General features: G+C 42.4%; 1 protein-coding gene across 4 annotated transcripts; it reads left to right on the top strand.

The window, feature by feature from the left end:
- On the top strand, window positions 1-26457 carry SPP2 (secreted phosphoprotein 2). Of its 4 annotated transcripts, none has more exons than XM_050750510.1 (9): window positions 1-192; window positions 292-416; window positions 5437-5541; window positions 7694-7816; window positions 9405-9515; window positions 15843-15897; window positions 16858-16908; window positions 19244-19339; window positions 26348-26457. In XM_050750510.1, the coding sequence occupies exons 1-8, from the start codon at window positions 120-122 to the stop codon at window positions 19327-19329; spliced, it is 729 nt and encodes a 242-aa protein (XP_050606467.1). In that variant the 5' UTR covers window positions 1-119; the 3' UTR covers window positions 19330-19339; window positions 26348-26457. The 4 variants fall into 4 exon arrangements, with proteins under 4 accessions (XP_050606467.1, XP_050606466.1, XP_050606468.1 ...); XM_050750509.1 differs by lacking the exon at window positions 26348-26457 and adding an exon at window positions 23216-23368; XM_050750511.1 differs by lacking the exon at window positions 26348-26457 and adding an exon at window positions 21148-21422.
- Window positions 26458-27438: the final 981 nt, after the last annotated feature.

Here is a 27438-nt window from a genome sequence, read left to right as displayed (position 1 = left end):
TGCAGTCAAAATCAGCAGCCAGTGTTTGATAAAGACAGCTCCTCTTAGAAAGAACTGTCATCTCCAAACACGTAGAGAGACACTCTCTCTGTCTTTCGATTACAATCATTATTTCCAGAATGGAGAAGATGATGATGATGATGAAGATATTGATTATGTTTGCTCTTGGAACGAACTACTGGTCTTGCTCAGGTAAGGTATTCACCAACCTGGCCACCTGCTCTGGATGATGCAGAGCCACGCTGGTGCCTGTGTCTTGTCTCACTGTGCCCCATGTGCTTGCATGTCCAGGTTTCCCAGTGTACGACTACGATCCATCCTCCTTGAGGGACGCCCTCAGTGCCTCTGTGGCAAAAGTGAATTCCCAGTCACTGAGTTCGTATCTGTTTCGGGCATTCAGAAGCTCATTAAAAAGAGTAAGTGCACAGTGAAGTCCTCTCTACTCCTCCTTCCAATGCTGTCTGCCTTTTGTCAGTTCATTGGATATACTTTTAAGAAATGTTCTCCAGTTTAAAAATGATAGTAGCTAGTCATGTCTTTCATACTCTCTTTTCTTTGACAGAGAAAGGATTTAATTACAATTTTTGTCATGAGGCTCTCCAAGCCACTTTTGATGACTGATTCTTCTGCTGTATTCTCCTCTCTAACCTTGTCTTCTGGTTTCCTGCATCTTGCTTTTGTACTTGAAGTCCTCGTGGTTCTTTCTGAGGTGTTTTATTAAGAACTTCTCATTTATTGGAAATGAGCCTCCTTTCAAATTCAGCAGCTCTGCTCCTAATACTTACTGGAAATAATCTGGCTTTTGAGCCAAAGAAATCCACCTTTCCTTGTCAATTTGGTAATAGTCTGTTTCCTCTTAGCCTTGGGAGCTAGAGAGAGAGTAATCACTTGGGCTTCCAGTGACTAAGTCTGTGATATGCAAGGAAAGAAATGTAAAAATATCCTTCAAAGGAAATGAGAAACATGAGCAGCAAGTCATCTCCTGTCTTCCTGTTCCCCAGGTAATTTCACGGCCTTATTATCATCTTCATGGGGCTCATTTGGAGGTAGGAATGAATATATTTTCAAGCAAATTTAGGTTAAGGTGGGAGGTAGAGAGGTTCTATAAAGTTGCACGTCTTAGGAATGAAGGCTCTGTGCAGCCAGGCAGCATGGGAATGAGAATGAAGACACGGCCGAAGGTCCAGGCAGCAGAGACCAGATGGGTGTTGATTTCTCTCTGTCTGCCTGCTGACTTCCCCCATCCCTCCTGGACTGACTCTTAGCTTGTTCCCTCTGCTACTCTGTAGAGCACATGGCTCATGGTTTCCTAGTTTTAGTCTCCAAATACAACATATTCAGCTTGATCTTCTTCAGAGCCTGGCTCCCAGTTTCTCTTTTCCAAATTTCAAGGAAATGAATCAAATGGACCCAGTTTTCTTTTTTAGTTTGGTTATAGTTCATGAAGACTATGGGCTGTGTTTTTTTTAGGTGCCATTCCAGAATCATGGCCAGAGTGGGGGTCACTTGCAATATCCAGAGATGTTGTGTGAAGGCACTGGTCAGCTGCCACACCAAAGGTTGAGCTGCTCCTGGATCAGAATACAGAACCCTCTTCCTTGCTTATATTGTCTTTCAAATGCCAGTTTCCATGGGCACTTAATGAAATCCACTTGTGGTGATGTGGAATCGGGATCTTGTTGCCAACCTTGCAGATGAACAGTTTAAATTTACTTTTGATTTAGCTATTGCTCACTACAGAAGAAAGTTAGCAGTGTATTAGATGAATAAGAGCATGAAGACAGATCGCAAGAGAACCAATTACTGACACCATGGAAATCTGGCCTGTGGGGATGAGCTATTGTGAGGTACAACCACCAGAGCGTGTTCTGGCTCATGCACCATCTTGGTGTGGTCACCCAGACTTGAGCCCAGACACACATGCACCTAAAAATAGACACACTTATATGTGATGTGTGTGACTCTTGATGAGCACGTGAAAAATGTTGCCTCTCCACCTCAAGTACACTGCTCCTTTACCTGGAGGTCTGCCTATTCTTGCCTCTCCCTACCCTTTTCTGATTATTCAAATTCATTGATCAAGCTACAGTCACCATGCCCTCTTGTTGAGAACTCTATTTCTTCCCCCACTGGAAGGGAGATTCTCTTCCTTTCATCTTTCCTGGTGATATTTTTCCTATTGGGAGTGTTTCATATTTTCATTTATGTTGTGTGTATTAACCACGTCTTTTATAAACACCCTATAGATGGCTCCAAATATACCAATTCTCTCTACCCTAGTAGACACGAGAGATACACTAAGAGGCAAAGCCCTCAGGAAAGAGTTGAGTGAATAGATCACTAGCACTAGGGTTACAAACAATTCACAAAACAGGAAATACAAAAGACTAAGAAAGATTTGGAAAAGTATTCAACCTCTCTAATAGAAGAAAGGTGCAGAATTAAAATCGCAATGTGAAAAAGAAGAATAACAAGGTAAAAGAATAACAGGGTGAAAAAAAATCACAACTACTGCTTAAGAGTTTGTAATTTTGTAAAATTGTGTTTGAAAAGCAAGTTGGAAATATGTGTTAAACGTATTTACTAGCATGTTAAACGTTAAAACTAGTAAATATTTAAAACTTTCAATTGCATAGTTTCACTGCTAAGAATATGTTCAAAGCAAGTAAGTGGTTTAGTCATGAATATTTGGGGGTACAGTTCAATGGTTGTAGGGAGAAGGGTTGGGCCCTTCTGCTTTGCCCCCAGGTTTGCTTACCAAGCCCACTGATTCTCTACTCAGACTACACATCATCATCGCGTGGGATGATGTTTAAATATTTCTGATGTCCAGGACGGATGGTTGACTCCTTAAACCCCAGTCTCTGAGGGCAGGGCTCATATTCTTCAATGTTCTCCTGCTCATTCTAATGTGTGGTCTGAGTGAAGAACAACTGGTTATTAACAACAAACCTGGATCAAATATTCTTGTAATTGATTTCAAGTTACTCACCTCCTGGACTCCAAATCTGAAAAACGATGAGAAAAGATAAAACCACATGACTTTAGCATTGATGGTTTTCTTGCTCCAACCTTGACAATAGGCTCACTTGGACTGTTCCCTCAGTGGACACAAGCAGAGAAAGGAAAGGTGGGCACTGGCCCTGTGCTGGGCAGGGGGAAGCAAAGAGGACAAGTCAGGCTGTGGTTTCATAGGGAGCAGTTTCTACCGGGGAAAGAGAGGGAAGGGAGATGGGGAGGGAGAGGAAGGGGAAGAAAGGGGAAGAGGAAGAGGACACAGTTAAATAAACCAAATTCATTTCCAATAGTGGAGAGTACCGTAGAGTAGGGTAAGCAGGTTAACATGACAGGCCCGGTCTGGGGCAGCAGTCAGATGGGGCAAAAGTGTCCTCTGAGGCTGCATATTTGAGCTAAGACTCACTCCAGTGACAGGAAGTTCCCACCATGGAAAGATCTTTTGAGGAAATATTGGGGTGAGCTGGCAGAGTCAGTGGGAGGGCCCTGAAGGACAAAAGGCCTTGAGAGGGAGGCTGGCTAGAGCCAAGTGAGCCTGGAAGAGAAAGGTGGGAGTGGAGAGAGGTCAGAGAGGTGGGAATGAGTGGGACATGCCTAGGTCATGATTATGAGGAGATTGGGGTCTGTTTTAAGGGCAATGGGTAACCCCTGGGGACATCTGCATTTGCAAACCATCTCTGCTTAGCTTGGGCCACAGTAACAAAGTACCATGAACACATAACAAACCATGGACTAGGTGATGCATAAACAGCACCAACTTATTTCTCAGAGTTCAGGAGGCTGAGATCCGGGATAAGCGTGCCAGCACGGTCCGATTCTGGTGAGGGCCCTCTTCTGGGCTGCAGACTGCTGATTTCCTGTTGTATCCTCACATGGCAGAAAGAGAGCTAGCTAACTCTCCAGCCTCTTCTTATAAGGATGCTAATCCCACTTACTAGAGCTCTATCTTGAAGACCTAATAACTTCCCAAAGGCCCAACCTCCAAATACCACATCAGGGATTAGAGTTTCAATATACGGATTGGGGCAGGGGACAAACAGTCCATTACAATCTCTCTAGCTGCCTGTGGAGTAGGGGGTGGGGGAGAAACTGAGCATGGTGAGATGCTGGTGTGGGGTCTCAAGTCAGGGGAGGGAGGATGGGGGGAGCAGATAGATTTGTGGTACGTTTGGAGGCAAAGCCATGGAGGTTTGGGATCCTAGAGGTCTCCATGCCCTTTTTTGTGTGTCCATTTTACATTTCAACCTCTTTGCATTTTTTGGTTTTTGACTTTCTAAATTATTCTCAGCTAGTCATTTCTGATCTTTACTTTTTGTGCATTAATAAAGGATTCATTTGAAAAACCTAAGTGACCAGTGATGCCCTATTAGTGAGGGTTCTCCAGAGAAACAGAACCAATATGACATGTATACATATATAAATGCATACATATGAATATATGGCGGGGGGTGGGGGAGAGAGAGACAGAGAGAGAGAGAGAGAGAGAGAGAAAGAGAGAGAGAGAGAGAGAGAGAGAGAGAGATTTATTATAAGGAATTGCCTCATACAATTTCAAAGGCTGGCAAGTCCAAAAGGAAAAAACAAAATCTCACGAGGTAGGCCAGCAGGCTGGAGATTCAGGGACAACTTATAGTTTGAATCCAAAGGCAGTCTGCTGGCAGAGCTCCTTTCTGATGGGAAGATTTCTGACTTTATTCTATTAAGGCCTTCAACTGATTGGATAAGGCCCACCCACATAATGGAGGGTCATCTGCTTTACTCAAAGTCCACTGACGTAAATATTAATCCCATTCAAAGAATAGCTTCACAGAAACATTAAGAATAATATTGACCAAATATCTGGGCACCATGGTTCAGTCAAGTTGACACTATAAAATTAACCGTTACAATTGTCAAACAGAATTGCTGTGGGTCTTTTATTTTTATATATTTGTATTTCTTTTAAAAATAAAAACCAAAATGTAATTATTACAAAAAGTCAGAAAATACAAGAAAGGGAAAATGAAAAATAACATTCATTATCCATTTCTGTGAGAAAAACTCACTATAAACCCATGAGAGGATATCCTTTTGAGGTTTTTAAATTCATATGAAGGTATAAAATGCATTTTTAAGAAAAATAAGACCGTATTGTAATACTGATTGTAAATTACCATAGTTTATTTCAGCAGTAATGCTGGGTTTTTAATTTTCTCCAGTTGATTTCTTATTGTTGAGCATTTAGGCTGTCCCACAATTTTTGAATTACACAGAATAGAAATTTACTGGCAGAAAGTGAGTTCAAAGGAAACAGCAAAAATGTTAGGTGTTTCTCCTTATTCTTGAAAGACCCCTTCAAGATGCAAAAGAGGTTGCAAAATTATCTCATAGCTCAATAAAACGATCTGTACCCCCCAAAAACCCGCATTTTCATCTTTTCAGCTTTTGTGTTGCCAGTTTGCTTCCATCGAATTGCTTTCCGGTGAATTGCTGAAGCATGCTCCGCAGTGGTGGGCCCCAAACAATGGACTTCAGTTGATGGGAGAGGTTTTTATTTTTTAATTTTTTAATGAGACTCAGATTTAACATTCAAAATATTAAAATTATAAATATTTGAGGCAGTAATTCACAGTGAGGTTGAGTTTTTATTTCTACTTGTTTTCAGAAAACTCTGCTTTTATCAGCACTCATTATGTGTCCTATGTTAGGAGACATAAAGATCCCCATCTTAAGCTTGGAGTTTTGCCACTTTTTATCCAAAACAAAATGTTCTGCATGTGCCTATTATTCCCTAATTGTAAGCAGTTCTCGCTCTCACAGAAAGAGCGCTGCCTCCATCTCTCTCCTTCCTGGGTAGTATGTTCAATGTGTTGCTGACTTCAATTTGCTGCAAGATAGGTTCAGAAACTAAGAGGGAAGAAGTGACTTGGATCCTGGGGGTGTTGTCAGGTATCGGACCATGGTGGGCTCCCCACTGACTTCCTGCTGCCCCCTTGTTCCTGTCCCAAACTGTTTACCTTGCAGCAGGCACAGTGATTCAGATGCAGCTCTTAAAACCCTGTGATAGCATCTCGCTGCAGTGACAATGAAATCTAAACACCTTCCCGTGAGCTCCAAGACCATACCTTGTCTGACACTCTCCATCTCTCCAAAGTTGTAGTGTATGGTTTCATGCCTTGGTCAGGTTGCTCCAGCCACAAGAGCCGGACTTGTCCCTGCCCCAGGGCATTGGGTCTGCTTTCTATTCACGAGATGAGCTTCTTCCCATCCTTCAAGGCTCAGTTTAAATTTGCCTTCCTTGGGAGGATTTTTCTGGCATTTTCTCTAAAACAGCTGCTTCCTTCCCTCACCCCCATTGCCATGTTGTTGTTTTTCTTGATAGCCCCATAACTATCTGGGAGGATCTTGTATAGTTTTCTTTGATGTGTCCACTGTGTGGCACTTCCTCTGGAATTTAAGCCACGTGGCATCTTCCCTGCTCTGCCTCTGGTACTGAACACACAGTGAGTACTCAAGAAGTCACAGGACTTTGTGACATCAGAACTCCCCAGATTTGTCATAGAGTTTAGATGATTTTCCTTTGTGGAAAGGAGAATAAAATCATTTACACTCATTCACAGATCAGAACTGCTCAAGCAGGAAGCTAGGGCTGCAGAATAGTCTGTACTGCAGAGATGCACTTGTTGCTTAATTATTTATTTCAGGAATTATTTTTAAAATTATGGAGCAGTCTTTTAGGAAAATGACACTTAGAAATATGTACAGTTGATTCCTCTTACTTGTAGTAGTTACATTGTATAAAATCACCATGAACACCGAATTAGCAAACACAGAATCGTTGCTCCTAGGGGAAATAGAAGGTGCGGTTCCTGTGAGCCTCGGGTCACAACATTTTCATCAACCCATCAATACTAACCTTGTTTGTGTGAATTCCTGCTTGAGGATACTTAAATTAACATACATTGTTGATTCATTAACATTGAACTCATGACCAATAGCACTGTGACTCCTCCCTGAACAAAGCTTACCTCACTCACATATTTTCCGTGTCAGGTGCATCACAGCCTTGTGCTTGGGAACACTAGTGGGGTCTTCCACACCAGGCTTGGGGGCCATCTTAAACACTAAAGCTACCAACAAAAAGCACAAAAATGCAACAACAACAAAAAAAGCCACTAAAGAGACCATAAAAAGCACACCTGTTTTCAATATGAGAGTTGAAACAAGAAGGCAGAATGTCTCCTTGTTCGGCTTCTGTTGGTAACATGCACGTTGGGTGACTCAAGATTTTTGTCATTTGGCATTTGTCCATAGATGATTGCCAAAGTAAGTGCTACTAGTATTGATTTTGGGGTTACAAATAAATTTTAGTGAGTAGATGAGTTCGCCAATACAGAATCCACAAATAGTGAGTATCAATTGTCACTGTAAAGTGTTACAAGCCATACTGGCCTTGGAGTTAGCACACCTACGTTCTGGTTCCATTTTTGTCACTAAACTATTGTACGACTTTGGTAAGTCACTTTTCCTCTCTGGTCTGGAGAAGAAAGGCATGGAATTAGGTGATTGCTAAGATAATGTATTGCTTTCATGGTGGACGATTCCGTAATTTTTTTCTCATGGGGCAGAAAGAATGGTTTATAGCATCGTAAACTTCAGACATGCATTGATCACACTCTGATACTTTATTTTTGTGAAGGTTGAGGTCCTGGATGAGAACAGCTTGGTCATGAATTTAGAGTTCAGCATCCGGGAGACTACATGCAGGAGGGATTCTGGAGAAGATCCTGCTACATGTGCCTTCCAGAGGGACTACTATGTGGTAAGTGGGAGAAGACCCCTCCCAGAAATGAACAAAAGGAAGAGCCTCACTTCTTCCATGACCTGGAGTCACACAAAGAACTTGGCCGCTGCCTGGCTAGCATCTGGCCCCACCGCTAACAGTGTGGACACGGTGTCCCCTGGTGGGGGATGTGTTACTCTGTGGCTGAGCATTGAGCTGTGGAGTCTGAGATCCTGAGTGATCCTGACAAATTACTTAATCCCTGGTGCCTCAGTTTCCTGCTTTTTAACATGAGGATGTATTTGTATCAGGTAAAGTGAATACAACACCAGAGACAAATCCCAGACACACTTAAAATTCTCTTACAAAGGATTATGAAACACTGACTGTTCCTGGCACATGTCACGTTCTTTTGCTGTTGACTGTTGAATGACACCTGTCTTCCCTACTATTTCAGGCTTAGTGAGATCAGGAGCACGGCATGTTCGTTTTCGTGTCTCTCATGACCAGAACATGTACAGCACTGCTCCATGGTGAGCAGGTCCATGCAAACCTAACCCCAAAGGCCAAGGGAGCTGAGAGGCTGAAGAAGGAGGCTCCCACATCCAGTTTACCAGAAAAAAACAAAACAAAACACTTCATAGGGACTTACAAACAGAACCCGTATCTTAGGTGGAGGTGAGACAGTGGATCCTGTGCCATTACCTCCCAGATCCAGGGCTTACATACTGTAGGGAATTTGACCTAAGGCCAGGATTTACAGTATGTACATGAAAGTGGAAATCTTTTTTTTTTTTTTTTTTTTTTTTTTTGAGACGGAGTCTCGCTCTGTCGCCCAGGCTGGAGTGCAGTGGCCGGATCTCAGCTCACTGCAAGCTCCGCCTCTCGGGTTCGGGCCATTCTCCTGTCTCAGCCTCCTGAGTAGCTGGGACTACAGGCGCCCGCCACCTCGCCCGGCTAGTTTTTGAAAGTGGAAATCTTAGAGGGATTCCCAGAAAAGGGTTAATCAGAAGTAACATGGCAGATTGGCATCCAAGCTGGAATAGCTTTGGTCTCCACAGACACTTAGTCAACATCCACGGGCAGTAATCCCATCTGAACAGGGCAACTCCAGCAGTCCAAAATTTGCTTTCCAAAGTGTTTGCATTCCGAGGTTAGAGCTCGTGGGTTTTGTTACTTAAAAGAGGATTGTTTGATGTGTTATTTGTTGTGAAACTACTCGCTGTGACTCTGTTTTACAAAGGACTCATACCAAAGTGTCAGAAACTTCTATTTCTAATGAAATCTGAGGTCTAAGAAGAAAAGGGTGAAGTCCTGTGGGGTTCTTCATCATTTCCTTTTGTCTGAATGAAAATTGACTCAGGGCAGCCCACTCAGCACTCATGGGGACATGTTTGCTTTTTCTAGAGACTTGTAATGGGTCAAACAGCAAAGAGATATTTAAATATTTCATTTGTTTCTGCTTCGGTCTTGATGAATTTTCATTTTGAAAAAATAAAATGCCTCTGTGAAGATTTTCTTCCTTTGTCATTTCACCAAACCTGACATTATTTCCTGATTTACTTGATGGAGGCTACCTCTTTCCACAAACAGCTGAAGAGAGAACTCACCACTTTGTCTTTTCCAGCCCACAGCTGTTTGCAGAAGCACCGTGAAGGTATCTGCCCAGCAGGTGCAGGGCGTGCATGCTCGCTGCAGCTGGTCCTCCTCCACGTCCGAGTCTTTCAGCAGCGAAGAGGTATGACCGGGGCCTTGTCTTCTCTCAGACCGCAGCTCTTAGGGTCTGTGTGGGTTTGTGAAAAACAGAGTGGTTTGCTGGGTAGTTGGGTCATCGCCTGGGCTTGGGGACGCAGAACTCTGCTGACACAGTGGCATTCTCTCTTGGACACCTACAGCCTCACTGTCCACATCCCCTACTTCTCCCAGCCTATTCTTTCACTCTTGTACTCTCTCTCTCTCTCTCTCTCTCTCTCACACACACACACACACACACACACACACACACACACACACTTGATTTCCCTGGGATTGGGAAATGGCTTTAAAGTAACAATTAGCAAACCTTTGAAGTTTCAGATCTAAGTATGTGGCTTGCTGGCACTGTGGTTTAGTGCAATCAAGAAGGACATTTTTGTTGAACCAGTGTTCAAAACTATTTTCCAGCTCTGCAGTCCAGGTCAGGACACTTGACTTTCATTTAACCCTCATGATCCATGACTTCTTCATCTGTTAAATGCTAGCAGTCATAAAGACCACCTTATAGGCTGTTGAGAGAATCCGGTAAGTTGATGGACATGAAGGATCTGGCCTGGCACTGGGATACTCAATGGATGGCAGGACCCTTATTTTTTCTCAATTGTATTGAAAGTGATTTGCAATAATACTGTAATATTAATAACATATACATTTTTTCCTTGAAATTATAATATATATGTGTCCAATTATTGGCTGCTTTCCTTACTAGACTGTGTGTCTCATGAGGGCAGGGAATGTTTGTTTTTGTCAGCCCAGGACAATGTTTGATGCAGCACAATGTTTGACACAGCTCACAAAATACTTGTTGTATAAATGCAAGAAAACTGGGGAAGAAATGGACAAGAATATGATAAGAAGAGGCCATCTCTTCACTTAAGGGATAAAAGCATGACATATTTGTTCCTGTGTAATAGGATAATATTATTGACAGATATTTCTCAAATATTTCCAACATTATATGGATGATTCTGTCAAACATATTCTTTCTGTTTAATATTTTTGTTCAGTTTTTCAAGATTTAACTCTAGTGAAAATTACATTAAAATATTATAAAATTTCTACTTCAAGAATTACACATAAAAGTTAATTTTCCCATATAATTAACATACTCACGCCTTAACTATTTTGTCTGGAAGTATGTTTCAGAATTAGAAAGTAATGAAACTAATGACTGAGACACTCCTATCACAGAGGATGGCCTTATTGGTACAAAGAGAACTTCACACAGTTTATTAGGACTTTCTCCACAAAAAGTTCAGTTGAGCATGGCCTTATTGATTGATCCCATTCACACTGACAACTTCTGAAGGTCATCTCCCAGCTGATCTCTGAACTTGTCCTGGAGCCATAGTTGAAGAATCTTCGTTTCTTAGTGCTGGGGCGAGTACCATGGGCCTCCTTCCTTAGATCCTATTGAAATATTTAGGAAGTCAAATACATTCTGTTGTAACACACTCATACACTGTGGCCCAGCTAACACAGAAATGACAAGGACCATGCTTATCACTTCACAAGTCTTTTGTTAGTCTTGATTCGTGGTTCATATGAGAAAAAAGATGGTGGGGAGGAAGACAAGCACAGTGCTAACCTTTGTGAAGTTTATAGACATGTCTGGGGGAAAGGTGTCCACTAAGCAGGAATTACCCTGTCAGGCAGGCACTGGGGGCTACATAGTGAGAGGAATTCAGGTCACGTGGGGAGCAGACAGCTTATCCCAGGAACTGACCTTCCAGCCAAGATCCAGAAGGCGGGTATACGTTAGAACAAACAGGGCAGAGTGTGGAGGGGGAAGGGTATTTCAAGCATAGGGGAAATCATGTGGAGTACCCTGAATTGCCAGGAAAGCTGGTAGGTTGAAATGGATAGAACTCTATTACAACAGGAATGAGAAAAACATGGGGAGAGAGGCACAAGGTGGAGCTGGAGGAACACTAGCAGTCAAGATGGACTTTGAGGGTCCTGTTGAGGATGTCTGGCTCTATCCTGAAGACATGGGGTTATGAAAGGGTTTTAAATGTGTGTGTGTTGGGAGCGGAGGAGGGTAACCGAATCAGATGATGAACAGATTGGAACTAGGTAAGAATAAATATGGAGTAAATACGAAGTAAATAACAGGTGAGAGAGAATGCTGACTGGGTCTAGGGCTTAGTAGTGAATGTTGAGAGAAATGGATTCTGGTTCATTTTATGACCTTTAACACAAAATGAATTTAGTAAATGGCCAGCTAAGTTAACGCCTCTTCCACCCCTCAATGGGAAAATGGGTTCTGGTTGTTTGCAAAGCCCACAAATCTGTTGCAACTTTCTAATTGCATAGTGAAGACCACTCTCTTTTCTTCCGATTTCGAGTTTTCTAAGAAGACTCAGATATTAAGTTAGCCCTTGTAAAAAAACTAGATCTTAAAATAAACTCCCAGGTTGCTTGTTCTTAAAGCTTAGGTGATCATAAACATTTTTGAGCAAATTTATTTTTAAAAATTCTCAAATTAAAAAAATTCTACAATTCAAAAGGAAAGAAGAAAGCAGATAGAGACTTGAGTAGTTCCTGGAAACTCTGAAATGAATTTCTTGCATGAAACAGAAGAAATGAGAGAACAACTGGTAATCATTTTCAGTGAAAAAAATGGTGATATTATAAATATGAAAGACATTAGATTAGGATAAATTTAGTCATAGAACAAACAAATTATCGTCGGAAGGAAGAAATAGAAGAAACAAAACTGAAAAAAACTCCCAGAGTAATAAAAATAAAGATCACTTGAAAAACACATAGAGAATGTAGAGGAATTTCCAGAGTAAGGAATGTAAGATAAAGAAAAATGGAAGCCATGGCAAATAAACCCCAAAATCCAAATTATGACTAATAAGGACTTAGAGTAAGTCTGGTAAGGACATAATGAGAGACCTGAATATAAAATCTTTGGACTTTCCATGACATAATTTTTTAAAGTATAGCAACAATAAAAAATTGAGAAAATAATTTTCTAAATTTGCAAGTATTCTCTTATCCTTGACTAAATAGATATGTGAATTACTGTAGTTTTTATTATTTCTTTTACAATCCTGAAAGAGAAATGTGTAGAGGAGAAAAGCTTTCCATATGGTGCATAAGCACTCACTCAGTCTTATACTGGTGCAGGCGCCATCAGGAGTACAATGCTGAAAGGGTACAACGTAGTACAGTTGTAGGTTGGCGCTCTCTTTTTTTTTTTTCTTCAGTTTCTAATAAGTGAGCTTGACTTTAGACAAATCCTTCTGATTTGGAGTGGATACGATGAAGTCAGCTAGCGTTTCCGACACGAGACCCAAAATAGTCCAAGTGAGAGAAACTGAGGAAGAATAATGACAGGAATTCTGAGCTCAGGGGAGGGGTGACAGGCATTTAATTTACTTACTGCCTTTCATTTCAAGAGATAGATATTTAACTAGAAGTAGTCTAAGCCAAAAAGAGGTAATTCCCTGGATCACATTCCCAGAAAGGAAGGAGAGAAGTTGGCTTCAAGGACAACTCGACTTAGGGTCCTTCAGTCCTGTATGTGCCACATTCTTCTCCTTCCCCTTCTCTCCCTGTCTCCTCTTCCCTATGCCCCTCCCTGTTCCTCCTTCCCCTCATTCCCCTTTCTCTCTCTCTCTCTCTTCCTCCGTTTCCTCCTCCCTCTCCCTCTCCTTCTCCTTCCTTCTCTGCCTCCTCCATCTTCTCCTCCTTCCTCTCTCTCTGTGTCTCTCTCTCTCTGTCACTGTGCCTCCCGCACTCCACGCCCACCCTTATTGCAGAGAGGCTTCCTCCTTGCAGCAGGAAGTAAAGCCTCAAGCTACTCCAGACTATGTCCTCTGTACTTAGGAGGGAAAGGAGGCATTTCTCTCTGCTGCCAGTTAGAGAAACCTCTCAGCATTTCCCCTGCTGGCCTGGCTTAGGTGTCCCCTTTTTTTGTTCTTTTATACATATAACTTTATTATTAATTTATTTTAAATTTTATATATTTACTGTGTACAATGTGATGTTTTGATACTCCCCTTCTAAAATACATTTTGGTGGAGATGTAATTTACATACCATAGAATTCACCCTTTTTATGTGTACAGTTCAGTGCTTTTTAGTATATTCACAACTGCCACCACCATTTAAATCCAGAGCACTTTCATCACGTGGAAGAGAGACCCTAATAACAGTCGTTCTCTATTCCTCATTCCTCCCAACACCTGGCAACCACTAATCTACTTTGTGTGTCTATGGATTTGTCCATTCTGATCATTTCATACAAATGGAATCGTACAGCCTGTGTTCTTTTGTGACTGACTTGTTTCACTTAGCATAACGTTCTGGAGGTTTATCCATGTTGTAGCATGCATCAGTGCTTCATTCCTTTTTATTGTTCCATTTTACAGAGCCACATTTGATTGATCCATTCATTCGTTGATCAACATTTGGTTTATTTCTCCCTTTTTGGCTATCACAGATAATGATGCTAGAAGCATTCATGAGCAAGTTTTTGTGTACACATATATTTAATTCTCTTGGGAACAGAATTCCTGGATCATATAGTAACTCGATGTTTAATGACCATATAGTGACTTTATGTTTAACTTTTTGAGAAACTGCCACATTATTTCCATAGCAGCTGTACCATTTTACATTCCCACCAGTACTGTATGAGGATTTCAGTTTCTATACATTTTTGTCAATACTTGTCTTTTTTATTTTAACCATTCTAGTGAGTGTGACATGGTACCTCATTGTAGTTTTTTGTTGTTGTTGTTGACAGAGTCTCACTCTGTCACTCAGTCTGGAGTGCAGTGGCATAATCTCGGCTCACTATAACCTTTGTCTCCCGGGTTCAAGCAATTGTAGTGTCTCAGCCTCCCAAGAAGCTGGGACTACATGTGTGTGCCACCGTGCATGGCTAATTTTTGTATTTTTAGTAGAGACAGGGTTTCACCATGTTGGCCTGGTTGGTCTCCATCTGCTGGCCTCAGCTGATCTGCCTGCCTCACCTCCCAAAGTCCTGGGATTACAGGCATGAGCCACTGTGCCCAGCTCTCATTGTGGTTTTAATTTACATTTTTCTAATGACTAATGATTGGCCATTATACATCTTCTTTGAAGAAATGTCTGTTCAAATCCTTGCCTATGATTTAATTGCACTATTTGTCTTTTTATTGAGTTGTTTTGAAACATTTTCTCCCCCTCTGTGGGTTATCTTTTACTTTCTTTTTTTTTTTTTTTTTTTTTTGAGACGGAGTCTCGCTCTGTCGCCGGGGCTGGAGCGCAGTGGCCGGATCTCAGCTCACTGCAAGCTCCGCCTCCCGGGTTTACGCCATTCTCCTGCCTCAGCCTCCTGTGTAGCTGGGACTACAGGCGCCCGCCACCTCGCCCGGCTAGTTTTTTGTATTTTTTTAGTAGAGACGGGGTTTCACCGTGTTCGCCAGGATGGTCTCGATCTCCTGACCTCGTGATCCGCCCGTCTCGGCCTCCCAAAGTGCTGGGATTACAGGCTTGAGCCACCGCGCCCGGCCATCTTTTACTTTCTTGATGGTGCCCTTTGAAGAGCCAAATTAAATTTTGATGAAGTCCAGTTTAGTAATTTTTTGTTTTGTTGTTTCTGTAGTTTTACATTAGGTCTATGCTCCGTGTTGATTTGATTTCTGCATATGATGTGAGGAAGGAGTTCGACTTCATTCTTTTGCATGTGCATATCTGGTAGTATCAGCACTATCTGTTGAAAGGAATGCTCTTTCTCTCTTAAATTGTCTTGGTATGTGTCCCTTCCTGGTCCAATGACTGTGATGGAGGCCAAGAGACTACCTGTGACTGTTCAGGATGGGGAGGACAGCCTACCAAGACTCTTGGTAGAAAGACTGTGAGCCAAGCAACCACTTTACTTTGCGATGATTGCATGGACTTTTAGTGGTTTCATGCAAACTTCTTGTGGACACCTTTTCTTACTGAACATATTACGGTGACTTTGTAGAGAGAAAACTCTAAAATTTGACCTAAACTTAGTCTATGTGCAAGTCTGTGTAACAGGGTTTTGCTTTTCTGGAGGTCGACCATGTTTGGGAGTACATTCTCAGTCTTGGGGAAAGATCTGCGGGCAATTTAAACTTCATGTAGGTTGCTCTTCCCCATGTGCTTTCTTAGACTTACATGTTTGATACCATATAAAGTTATTTAATATAATATATTGCCTATTTCTTTAAAAATGGATTATATAACATATATCAGAGTCTTCCAGATGACATTTACATTTTTCAGTGTCTTTTCTTTTTCTTTCTTTCATGTGTTGAAATATCCTGATGCCTGAATTTCTTTAGATGATTTTTGGGGACATGTTGGGATCTCGTAAATGGAGAAACAATTCTCTATTTGGTAAGTTAAGATTTGTTCTTTTTAATTTTTTTTCTTATAATAACTTCATATTGCAGTTCTTTCCTAGTGAGTCATTTAAAACTAGAAATACGTATGTATATAATCTTGCAACAATTACAGTCATAGAAAATTAACATTTTGGCGGGGCGCGGTGGCTCAAGCCTGTAATCCCAGCACTTTGGGAGGCCGAGACGGGTGGATCACGAAGTCAGGAGATCGAGACCATCCTGGCTAACACGGTGAAACCCCGTCTCTACTAAAAAATACAAAAAACTAGCCGGGCGAGGTGGCAGGCGCCTGTAGTCCCAGCTACTCGGGAGGCTGAGGCAGGAGAATGGCGTGAACCGGGGAGGCGGAGCTTGCAGTGAGCTGAGATCCAGCCACTGCACTCCAGCCCGGGGGACAGAGCGAGACTCCGTCTCAAAAAAAAAAAAAAAAAAAAAAAAAAAAGAAAATTAATATTTTGTTTTGCTTTTGCTTACTTTTTATCACTAGGTAGTAATGATACAACTATTCATTTAGATATTTCTTTGTATTCACGACAGAGCTTTTCCATACATCGTTCCATTTGATGGCCCCAACATCTCTGCCAAGTAAACAGAGCCAGTGTTGGTTTTCCCCTTAAGAATGTGTAGCTGGGAGGATCAGGAGTAAACAGGCTGAATTCTATCGTCTTTCAGCCATACAACTAGATCTGATCATCCCTTTGAATGTCTTGGTTCAGGGAGGAAGGGCTCCTCTTCTTTCTTTCCCTGTGTGGCTTTTAATACAAAGTGGGTTGGGTTAGTGTTCTATGATTTAGGAGGCATTTTTCCTATTAGTGCTGATAGCAATAAAACTCAGTGGTGATCTCTTACTGCTTTTTTGCTTAAGAAGCATATTGTGGCATTAATAATGAAGTCATAGAACATTCTGGAATAGTGAGAGGAGTCTTGTCTTATGATTATTACTGTGTTACAGGTCTCATTCCAGATGAGTCCACAAGTGAACAATTTTATGATCAGTCACTTGGTAAGTGGTTTCTTTCCTGCTGTGCTACCAGACCCTTTTCTGATCAATCTGGACTCCTGAGAAATCCTATTTCATAGCTGTTTCCAGTTTCATAGGAGTTAAATCTCTGAAAGACAAAATATTTTAAGTAAAAATGAAAAGAATAGTAATGTATAAACTTGCTTTGCAAATCATTAAAAAGAATGCCTTGAGGCACTAACTGACTTAAAAGTTACTAAGAATCAAAATATCAAATCTGGCTCAGGAAATAAGAATTCACCATTTTTTTCTGACACTCTCTGGAGCATTTAAAAAGTAGCATGAACTCTAATAACCTTCTATTTTTTAATTTGAAAAATTTAATTTTTATGGGTACATAGGAGGTACATATATTTATGGCATATATGAGATATTTTGATGCAGGCATACAACGTGTCTAATGATCTTCTTTTTGCCATACTCAACCAAACTTCTCACCAAATGGATGAAACAAAGTTATTTTGTCCCACTCCTGTACAGATCAGTTTTCTCATTTGGTCCTCATGATAGCCCTGTCAACCAGGTGTGTTACCTGCTTTTATAGATGAAGAAAGCAGTAAGAACTCATGGCATTAATTGGCATATGCAAATTGCCTACCCTGTACTAATTGCTTAACACAATTTTCTTCTTCAGTGTCACAACCATTCTGTGAGGTAGCACTGTGTTCTTTCCCATTTTGTGGGTGAGCTAACTGAGGCTTAGTGAGTTTCCCTAATTTGCTTGTGGCTACATTGCCAATGCAGGACTTTAATCAGATTTGTCAGAATCTAAAACCTGTGCCTGTTTCATGCTGCCTCCCAGAAGGGCTGCGAAATCCACCTGATGTTCAGCATTCCCTATTAAAATGAATAACACAGATATTAACATTTCAGTGAGCTCAAAGTCTGACCTTCATTAGACATACTCCAGTTTATTTGAAGTGCTAGAGCTTATAACCTGATGCTTGTTTTTTTTAAATGCCAGTTTTATATTTCATCCAAGTTGTCACTTTGGGAGAATATACAGTTATTATAACAGCATGACCACCGCTGAAACGTTTTTATGAGCTTTTCCTTTGGAATTGTCTTCAGAATCCATGGCTTTTTTTTTTTTTTTTTTTTTTAAATCTCTGTCCTGGTGGCAAACATTTGCCCTTGGATTTGGTGTTGGGAATATTCAAAAGATATTTGGAAATAAATCTGATTAATCAGATTAATAATCAACTTGGGTGTGTTGGTTATCTATTGCTATGTATCAAGTTACCCCAAAATTTGGCAGCTTAAAACAACACACATTTATTACCTCACAGTTTCTGAGGGTCAAAGACCCAGGAGAAACTTAGCTGGGTGGTTCTGGCTCAGAGTCTATCAAAAGGTTTCAGACAAGATGTTGACTGGGCTGTGATCTCATCTGAAGCTTGACTGGGGTTGAAGGAGCCACCTCTAAGCCCACTCACATGTTGTTAGGAAGCCTCAGTTCTTCACAGGCTGGTGGACCAAGGGCTTCAGTTTCTCCCCATGTGACCTTTCCATAGGACTTCTGAATGTTCTCAAATAATGACAGCTGGATCCCGCCAGAGATGATGATTTGATAAAGAGAGAGAGAGAGAGAGAGAGAGAGAGAGAATGAGCAAGCAAGAGCACCGAAGGCAGAAGACACGGTCTTTTATAAACTAATCTTGGAAGTGATATGACTTCACTCCTGCATAGTTTATTATTAAACACACAGGCCAATCCTGCCCCAGTGTGGGAAGGGACTGCTCAGGAGTGTGAATACCAGGAAGCCATCTTGGAAACTGATTATTGCATTGGACAAATGCCATTTGGGACTAAAAATGTTATATGGATATAAATTAATGTGACCAATTCTTTTATATGTCTTGGAAGAGATTTCTAAGCCAAAATCTAAAAACACATTGGGCCTGGATGAGCATCATTGACACAGAAGTGCAGCTGTCTTGGAGACTGCTTTGAACATGATGATTTAATTTAATTCAACAAATGTGTGTGCCAAACACTGGGTAGATCTCATGGAGGACTGAAAGATAAAGGTGGCAGTTCCTGCCCTCGAGGGCATCCATGGTGGCTGAGACATCACATGTAGTAATACAGAGTGGGGAGAAATGAGCACTGGACCCAGCTGTAACACAACACAGGGGAGAAGGAGAGAGAGTGGAATAAGGAAGATGAAGTTATCATGCCCTCAGGTATTCTCATGGCAGATGGGTTCAGGTTATGCTTGTCACAATCCTTCTCATGAATTTGTAGTAACATTGTCCACACTGTCTCAGCTCTTGATGTGACTGACAGAGCCTATGCTTCCCTTTTCTATCTTTAGAGATCATGAGAAGGGTTTTGCCTCCTGGAAACAGAAGATACCCAAACCACCAGCACAGAGCAAGAATAAATGCTGACTTTGAGTAACAGCCTTGAGGTAAGAAAATGCAGGTGCACACATGTGTATTTAGAAATAGAAGCTATGTGGAGTGAATGCCTTAAAACTGCCGGCCTCCAAATATCTACAATGTACTATTCAAATCTTTGCCTTTTGGCTTCTATGACCTCCTTCCCAAGACTTCTCCTCAATTGCCTCTTCAATCTCATGCACCCTCAATCTTTTTCCCATGACATTTGTATCTGTTGCCTCTGATGTGATCAAGTCTATCCATTTGAGGAGCAAACAAACAACAAGGGCACAGCCCCTTCTTTTGGCCCGTCTCATCCATCTAAGCAACTACCTTCCCTCCATCCTTCCTTCCCTGCTAAACTTTTTGACACAACTGTGGTCTCTGGTTGCTTCCTCAACCTCCTCACCTCACATCTATGAAATACCATCTAGCTTCCTTTTCTTGATGTGTATTTTATTTATTATGTATTAATTTATTTTTTGAGAGGGAGTTTCGCTCTTGTTGCCCATACTGGAATGCAATGGCATGATATTGGCTCACTGCAACCTCTGCCTCTTGGGTTCAAGCGATTCTCCCACCTCAGCTTCTCTAGTAGCTGGGATTACAGGCTCCTGCCACCATGCTCAGCTAATTTTTGTATTTTTAGTAGAGATAGGGTTTCACCATGTTAGCCAGGCTGGTCTCAAACTCCTGAGCTCAGGTGATCTGCCTGTCTCAGACTCCCAAAGTGCTAGGATTACAGGTGTGAGCCACCGCGCCTGGCTGATGTATACTTTAAATACTGGTGAGCATTTGTATGATCTCCTTAGTTTAATTCGTCCCCTATTCTGTAGATTACTCTTTTATCTCTTCTTCTTGCTTGACTTTAACTATCAATGATGCATAATTATTTCCAAACGCTTGTCTCTTATCACACTCTATGTCTGGATCCAGGCCTTTATATCAACTGCCTATGTGGCATTGCCATTGTGTATCCTGGGTGTCCCTGAAACTCAACTAGCTTCCTCAAGCTCCCTTTCTTAATTGATGACATTACATCCACCTAATTTGCTCAAGCTAAAACTCTTGAGGGCATCACTGACTCCCCTTCATCCTTCATCTTCTTGGAATGTACATTGGGGTCTGGTCTTATTCACTTCCCCCACACATTTCTCTGGCATTGGTCCATCGCTTCACTACCATCACCAATGAACTATTGATTGTATTCTTGCCTCAGGTTCTGATCCCACACTGTCTACCTTGCTTACTGTCTTCAGGTTTATCATGAAACATGGAGGAGACTCTGATCCTTGCCCCATATAAATTAATGCTTGCTTCACTTGTGGGACTGAGCAGAGGTGGGCAACAGCTAGACACTGGCCCAATAGGAAGAACAGCCTATCTGCCCCAGTTCTATAGAAAGCTAGAGATGGAGTCCTGGTTTATCACACTGGCACTGAGCTTCACAGAGTTTCACATGTGTATAAATTCCCAGTTACTAGGGACGGGATGGGAGCAAATGTAGCTATCATGAAGGGCACACGTAAGAGGAATGTCAAGAAGGAATTATAGACATCAATTCCATGCATAGGTATTTTACATGCACACATGTGCACACACAAGTTAATAATGAAGCTGGAGTGTTCAAGGGCTTTACAGTCTTCATAACACTGCATGCTTTCAGGATAAAGTCCAAACTCCCAGTGTAGCTCACAGTGGCCTTCATGACCTGGGTCTGCCCACATCTCCAGCCTACCTGGCTGCTCAGCTCCTGAGGCACTGAGGTACTTGCAGTCCCTCCAGCTTCTGCCTCTACTGGGACCATCCACCTGACTAGTTCTGCCTCACCGTTCAGGTCCCAGCTCAGTTGTCGCTTCCCTTTGGAGGTCTACGTTGACATCACAAGCCACCGCCACTGAATCAGAGATGATGTCCCTTTTTGGGCCTCTGTAGAGTCCTCATCACAGGGCACTGCAATTGGTTGTTTCCTGTCACCCATCTGACTACCAGACTCCCCAAGAGGAAGTCTCAAGGAACTTCAACTGCCACTGTCCCCCAGTGCCCTGCACATAGCCCAGCACACTCAATAAATAGCACTCAGTAAATATTTTTTAAGCGAATGAAATCCTTCACTTTGGGTTCTTGAAATTCTTTTACCAAAAACATAAGTTAAGCATAGTATAATTAATTTTTAACCATATTGAGATTTGAAAGAAGTCAACTGACATTTTACTAAAATAGAAGGGAAATTCACCAGTGAGGCCTTCTTGGATGAAAGATACAAATGGTAGGGTTTCTTTTGAATGTATGGCACAACTCTAAATATAAAAACCAGCTCCATACTGAGATCGAGAATCTACGCATTATGAAGAAACAGACACATCATATTCCTCTTCTATAAATGTAAATGATATCTTTCTTTTTCTTTACAGAATATCATGGGTTGGGGCAGGGAGGATAGAGTTCTCAGTGGATTGGCTATATTTTGTTTATTGTAACATGATAACGTTGGATGTGTATACATATGTGTATTGCAATATAAATTCATCATCTGATTTTTTATGAAGAAGTTGATCACTCAAAACATTTATTTTTAAAGACAGCTACAGCCCTGACCTGAACATGGGATTTGACTGAAGTCCCAGTTATATCTCTGCCCTCCCGTGACCTTTAGCAGGACAGGTTTCTACACCATGCTGGGTTCCCTGAAATCACAGAATGAGGCTGGTAAGGCCGGCACAGTGGGTCTAGTGAAGAGGCCAATCCGATGGGATCTGGAATCCATGGGCCTGATTCTGAGCCTGCTCTCCCATCTGTGATAGTGATCCAGTTCCTTAACCTCTCAGGATGCAATTCCTTCAAGGGTTTATTATTACTTTTTTTTTTTTTTTTGGTCTATACTAGACCACAAGCTTCCTTTTTATTTTGAGACAGAGTCTTGCTCTGTTGCCCAGACTGGAGTGCAGTGGCACAATCTCTGTTCACTGAAACCTCCACCTCCCAGGTTCAAGCAATTCTCCTGCCTCAGCCTCCCAAGTAGCTGGGATTGCAGGTGCACACCACCATGCCCAGCTAATTTTTCTATTTTTAGTAGAGATGCAGTTTCACCATGTTGGCCAGGCTGGTCTCCAACTCCTGACCTTAAGTGATCCACCCACTTTGGCTTCCCAAAGTGCTGGGATTACAGGCATGGGGCACCATGCCGACCATAAACTTCTTGAGGATGCATTCTCCTTGTTAATTATTTCAGTTTTACAAGAAGTAAAAATATTATTAATGATATGTCTATATGAAATTATTAAAAATATCCTTCATCAATTTCATAGTGCTAAGAACAGTGTATAGAATACAATCAATCGGACTGGGAGGATAGAGTGAATGAATGCATGACCAGAATCAAAATTCCTCTTTTCAAATTGTGAGTGACATTTTTCCACCGGGGAGCTCTTTAAAGGTAGAGACTGTGGCTATTTGTTATGAAATCCCCAGAGCCCTCAACACTGTTCTAGGATTCTTTCATGTTGCCAGAAAACGATTTGATATATGAGTAGATAGTGAAATGTAATATTTAAATAAAATACTCTGAATTTTTTTCTCATTTATTGCTCTAAGGTAGGAAATGTAGAAAATCAGGTCCCAGCTCCCATGCTGAAAAAAATCTCTTTGAGAATCTTAGACTTTCTTATCTTTGTAGCTGGAATAGTTCTGACTTTTCAATTATGTGGTGGCCGGAAGACCCTCAGCACCCAAACCATAGCAGTGTGAGTGATGCATTTTTCTTTATGTCACAATCTTGATTGTTAGTGTGGAGTTCCTAAACTATGCCCAAGAGCAGCAAAGGGGGCAGTTCTTTTTGAGGCCTTTTGTCAATAAGGGCATAGTAAAAAGAATCATTCTCATAATTTTATCCCTTTATTCAACAGATGTCCATTAAATGCCCTTCTGTGCCTGGCCTCTGTGCCCAGCCTCTGTGCCCACGAATATCACAGCTCTCAAGAATGCCTGGGCCTGTGTTTGGACCCATTCGTACATTCCCTTGCATAAACGTTGGAACAATCAAATGAAGTTTTCTTCTTGTCATTCTCTCTGTTTCATGGAGGAGGAAGCAGAGGCATTTAGAGGCCCCTGCCCTCAGAGATAGTGTTGGGATTGAGACTGAACTCTTGATGTCTGTCTGTTTCCAAAGCCTCTTCCCTCTTCTTTCCTGTTTTTCTCACATCTCCGTATTTTAAAAAAATAGGATGAGAGGGCAAAACTTCAAGGCTTATTTGTTTAAGAAGCATTTGTCATGTGTTGGGTGAAACTAGAAATGTAGTCACCAACTAGATGGCAAAGACTTTAACTGATCTAAAGTGTTAGAAACATACCTGCTTATCATCAACTATGTGGGAGGACCGGTCCCTAAAACCCGCACCACCTCTGCCAGCTTTCTGAGTGATTTCCACATTCAGGTATCAGATTCATTCGTGACAACTTCTCATCATGGTCTCCCATGACAGTCCCCCTACTGAAGAGAGCCAGATGCCCCACAGAACACAGAAAAGACCCAACCGAGACTCCAGAGGCACAGACATGGTGATGTGCAGTTGTATTCATTTACACTTTCTCTGATTCACATTCACAGCACACTGTATTAATTGCTGCGTCAAGTAGAGTTGGTTCTTGATATCTGAGGCAGCTATCATCTATAAAGTTGCTTCGAACATTGAATTAGTGAACACTAAACTATCGCTCATATAGGCAATCCAGGGTTAGAGTTCTCTGAGCCTCTGTTCCCAACGTTTTCCTCAACCAATTAGCATATAACCTTGTTTCATGTGTGTTTCTGTTTAGATGCCGTATTTAATAGATACTGTTGACTCATTAACAATGAACTCATGGGCAATAGCGCTATAATTCATGCCTGAGTGAAGCTTCTCTAACACACATATATTTTCTCTGTAAGGCACATCACAGCCTTTTTGCACTTAGAAACACTTGACAGCACTATACTTGGGGGCTATTTTAAACAGTGACATCATGAACAAAAAGCACAAAAATGCAAAAATTGGGGCATTAAATAGACCGCGAAAAGGACACTTGTTGACGGCAGGAGAGCTGAGACATGGAGGTAGAGCGTTGCCTTGATTGACCTCAGCTGGGAAGGTGTGGGAAGGATGACTCCAATCTTTTGCTGCTCCGTGCCTGTCTGAGAATGAATGAGAAAGCACCATGAGTACTGATTTTGGGATTTCAAATAACTATTTGTTAGCAGTGAGTAGGCGAATTCACAAATACAGCATCTGTGACCAATGAGGATTGACTGCAGAGTGGGTTTGGGCCCCTCGTTTATCCCTAGCTTCTCATTACTCTCCCTTGATCTCTTCTCATCCTGTCTTTTTAAAAACGCCGTCTGCATGAGTTCCCCAGGGCCTCACGCAGTCTCTCCTCCTGCACCCGACACTGCCCTGCTCTGTAGCCACTTCACTGCTGTCCCATCCTCACGTCCACCCCTTCTCCTCCTGGACCTCACAGCCGCGTTGGATGTGGATGACCACTCCTTCTTTCTTGAAACCTTCTGACCTCTGAGATTTGGTCCCCTCTCAGGCCAAGACTTCTTGCTCTTCACAGACTGGCTTCTTCCTGCTGCCCTTGAAACCACGATGTTCCCCAGGATTCCAACCTTGGCTTTCCTTCTGCTCATGGCCTTCCCTCTCCTGGGTGATGCCAAGCACCCTAGGGCTTTGACACCCAGCTGTCTGGGGATTCTTCCCCCTCTCCTCCACACTGTTCCTCCAGCCTGGACTCCAAGCTTGAGTCAACGGCAGCCTGCCAGACACCTTCGTCTGGGTATTCCATACCACCTTCAAAATGCGATTCTTCCCTCGGAGAGTCACTCTTCCCCCTGTCTCCAACCCATCTTCCAAGGGCCCCCAGGCCTGAAGCAGATGCATCTCAGACCTCCTCCCCACCTCACCCAGTTGGTCACCGAGGTCCGCTAATCCTTCCTCCGAAATGTTTCACAGCTCTGTCCGCTCCGTGCTGTTGGCTCCAGTTCCAACTGCATCTCCAGCCTGCTATATTCAGCATTTTCCTGGTGGCTGTTGTTGTTGCCCTCAAAGGCACCTGTGCACTGTCATCAGAGTCGTTTTATCACGAGTCTGGGACCTTGCTCTGCCGGAGGATGGGGATGAGTTCCCTCAGAGTGTGCGCCTCAGCAGTCCTCGTCCACACACCTGGCAGCGTGCTGCCCGTCTGTCCCCAGCCTTGCGTGCCGCTTCTGTCTCCTGAGTCACATGGGAGAGCCTCACACAGCTGACTGTTCTCCTGGGGCCCGAGTCTGGGTCTCACCTCCACTCTCAGGCCCCCTCTGCTGGGATACAGTATCCCCACCCCAGCTTATCCTCCGAGTTCAGCGTACGTGTCCTCTCCAGGAACCCTTTTCCTCGGGTTTCCTGCACATGGGTGTCTCTGGAATTGGCATTTACCAAGCTGTACTCTAACTACTTCTACCCCCTTCACTAGGTTGTGGGAGATTTTTGAGGTCAAAACTATGCCTCATTGACCTTTGTAACCCCCAGCAAATGCTCAGTGCATACGTGTTTATCAAACAGATGAATTGATAAATGGATGAATGGCTGGAGGGAGTATCCTGATCTCCAGCCCCACACCCGCTCACGATGGCAGCTGTGGACAGCCTACTCTTTTGCTTTTGCTTGGTTCCTTCCTTTCTGACCTCACGCCACAAACACCTTCACAGACCAGCCTGGGGCCCAACACCTGGCTGCAGCCTCTGCTTGGGGTCTCTTTGATTCTTCCCTTTATGAGATTTGAGGTTCCTTTCTGGGGCTGTGTGTCTGCTCCCCAGACCCAGTTACCTGTTCTTCCTCCTGTAGGCGTCTCTCGCCCTTTTGGTTTGTTCAAGGAGCTGCTGCTTCGCATAGCTGCTCTAGTGTCTCGTATCATCGGATCTGGTTTTGAGTAATGCCCAGGAGTCCTGGGTCCCGGGCCTCCAAAGCTGGAATGTGAATGCATGCCATGGTGGTCTGACCCTCATGCTCCTTTTCTCTTAACAGCAAAATGCACTGGAAGGAAGAGAAGTTCCAACAAAGAATGATTTTGTGAATTCTGTGATTTTTCTTCTGATCACTTTCAATCTGTAATAAATGCCTTATTTTTCTGGTAAGACTTTGTCTTTCATTGCCTGGTGGTTGTTTTTTTTTTTTGTTTTTGTTTTTTAAAGTAACATTAACTATGAAATTTTTCTCTTCCCATGGAAGAGATGGGACTCTCTTCTGGAGAGAGAGAATAGTAGCAAACAAATACTAGGCCTGGAATATTAGATCCTTGCTTAGCCACGGTCATTGGCCCAGGAGAGTGCTGGGGTGTGTAAGGGGTACTGGCATCAGAACTATCTCATGTGTTTTAGAAATGTGTCCTTTGGGATTGTGGCAGCCAATTTCGATTTGTGTTTACAACATAAATGTATATTGAACTTTACTAAATGTCTTGAAATTATCTCATTTTGTTCTTCCTTGATAAATAAAAGAAACTAATAAGATTGGTATTAGCTAAGGATTTTAGGAGTTGAGGACTCTCAAAGTGACTGGTGTATTTCAGGTCAATTTACAACGGTTGTAAATTTCTTGTTATTAGAAAGGCAAGCAGCTCAGTGTCAGAAGAGCTCTGTCTTTCTCTTTATGTTTGATTTTTTTTTTTTGAAATGGAGTCTCGCTCTGCCGCCCAGGCTGGAGTGCAGTGGTGTGATCTCAGCTCACTGCAAGCTCTGCCTCCCGGGTTCACGCCATTCTCCCGCCTCAGCCTCCTGAGTAGATGGGACTACAGGTGCCTGCCACCGCGCCTGGCTAATTGTTTTGTATTTTTAGTAGAGATGGGGTTTCACCGTGTTAGCCAGGATGGTCTCGATCTCCTGACCTCGTGATCTGCCCGCCTCGGCCTCCCAAAGTGCTGGGATTACAGGCATGAGCCACCATGCTCGGCCTGTGTCTTATTTTAATTTTGAAAAAGTCATCCATGGAGCTCAGGGGACTTTTAGGACAGTGAAACTGCTCTGTATTATACTGAAATGGGAGATGCATGACATTATGCACTGTGGAAACCCGGAGGATGTGCAATGCAGAGCGCACACCCTAATGCGCCACACTCA

Source organism: Macaca thibetana, chromosome 12, assembly GCF_024542745.1.
Source record: "Macaca thibetana thibetana isolate TM-01 chromosome 12, ASM2454274v1, whole genome shotgun sequence".
Taxonomy (NCBI): domain Eukaryota; kingdom Metazoa; phylum Chordata; class Mammalia; order Primates; family Cercopithecidae; genus Macaca; species Macaca thibetana.
This window is presented reverse-complemented; position numbering and strand designations above follow the sequence as displayed.

Coding starts and splice junctions, on each gene's coding strand:
- SPP2 (XM_050750510.1), top strand. CDS start 120: ATGGAGAAGATGATGATGATGATGAAGATATTGATTATGTTTGCTCTT. Junction 5,542..7,693: donor GACTTCAGTTGATGGGAGAG/GTTTTTATTTTT, acceptor ATTTTTGTGAAG/GTTGAGGTCCTGGATGAGAA. Junction 9,516..15,842: donor AGTCTTTCAGCAGCGAAGAG/GTATGACCGGGG, acceptor GAATTTCTTTAG/ATGATTTTTGGGGACATGTT.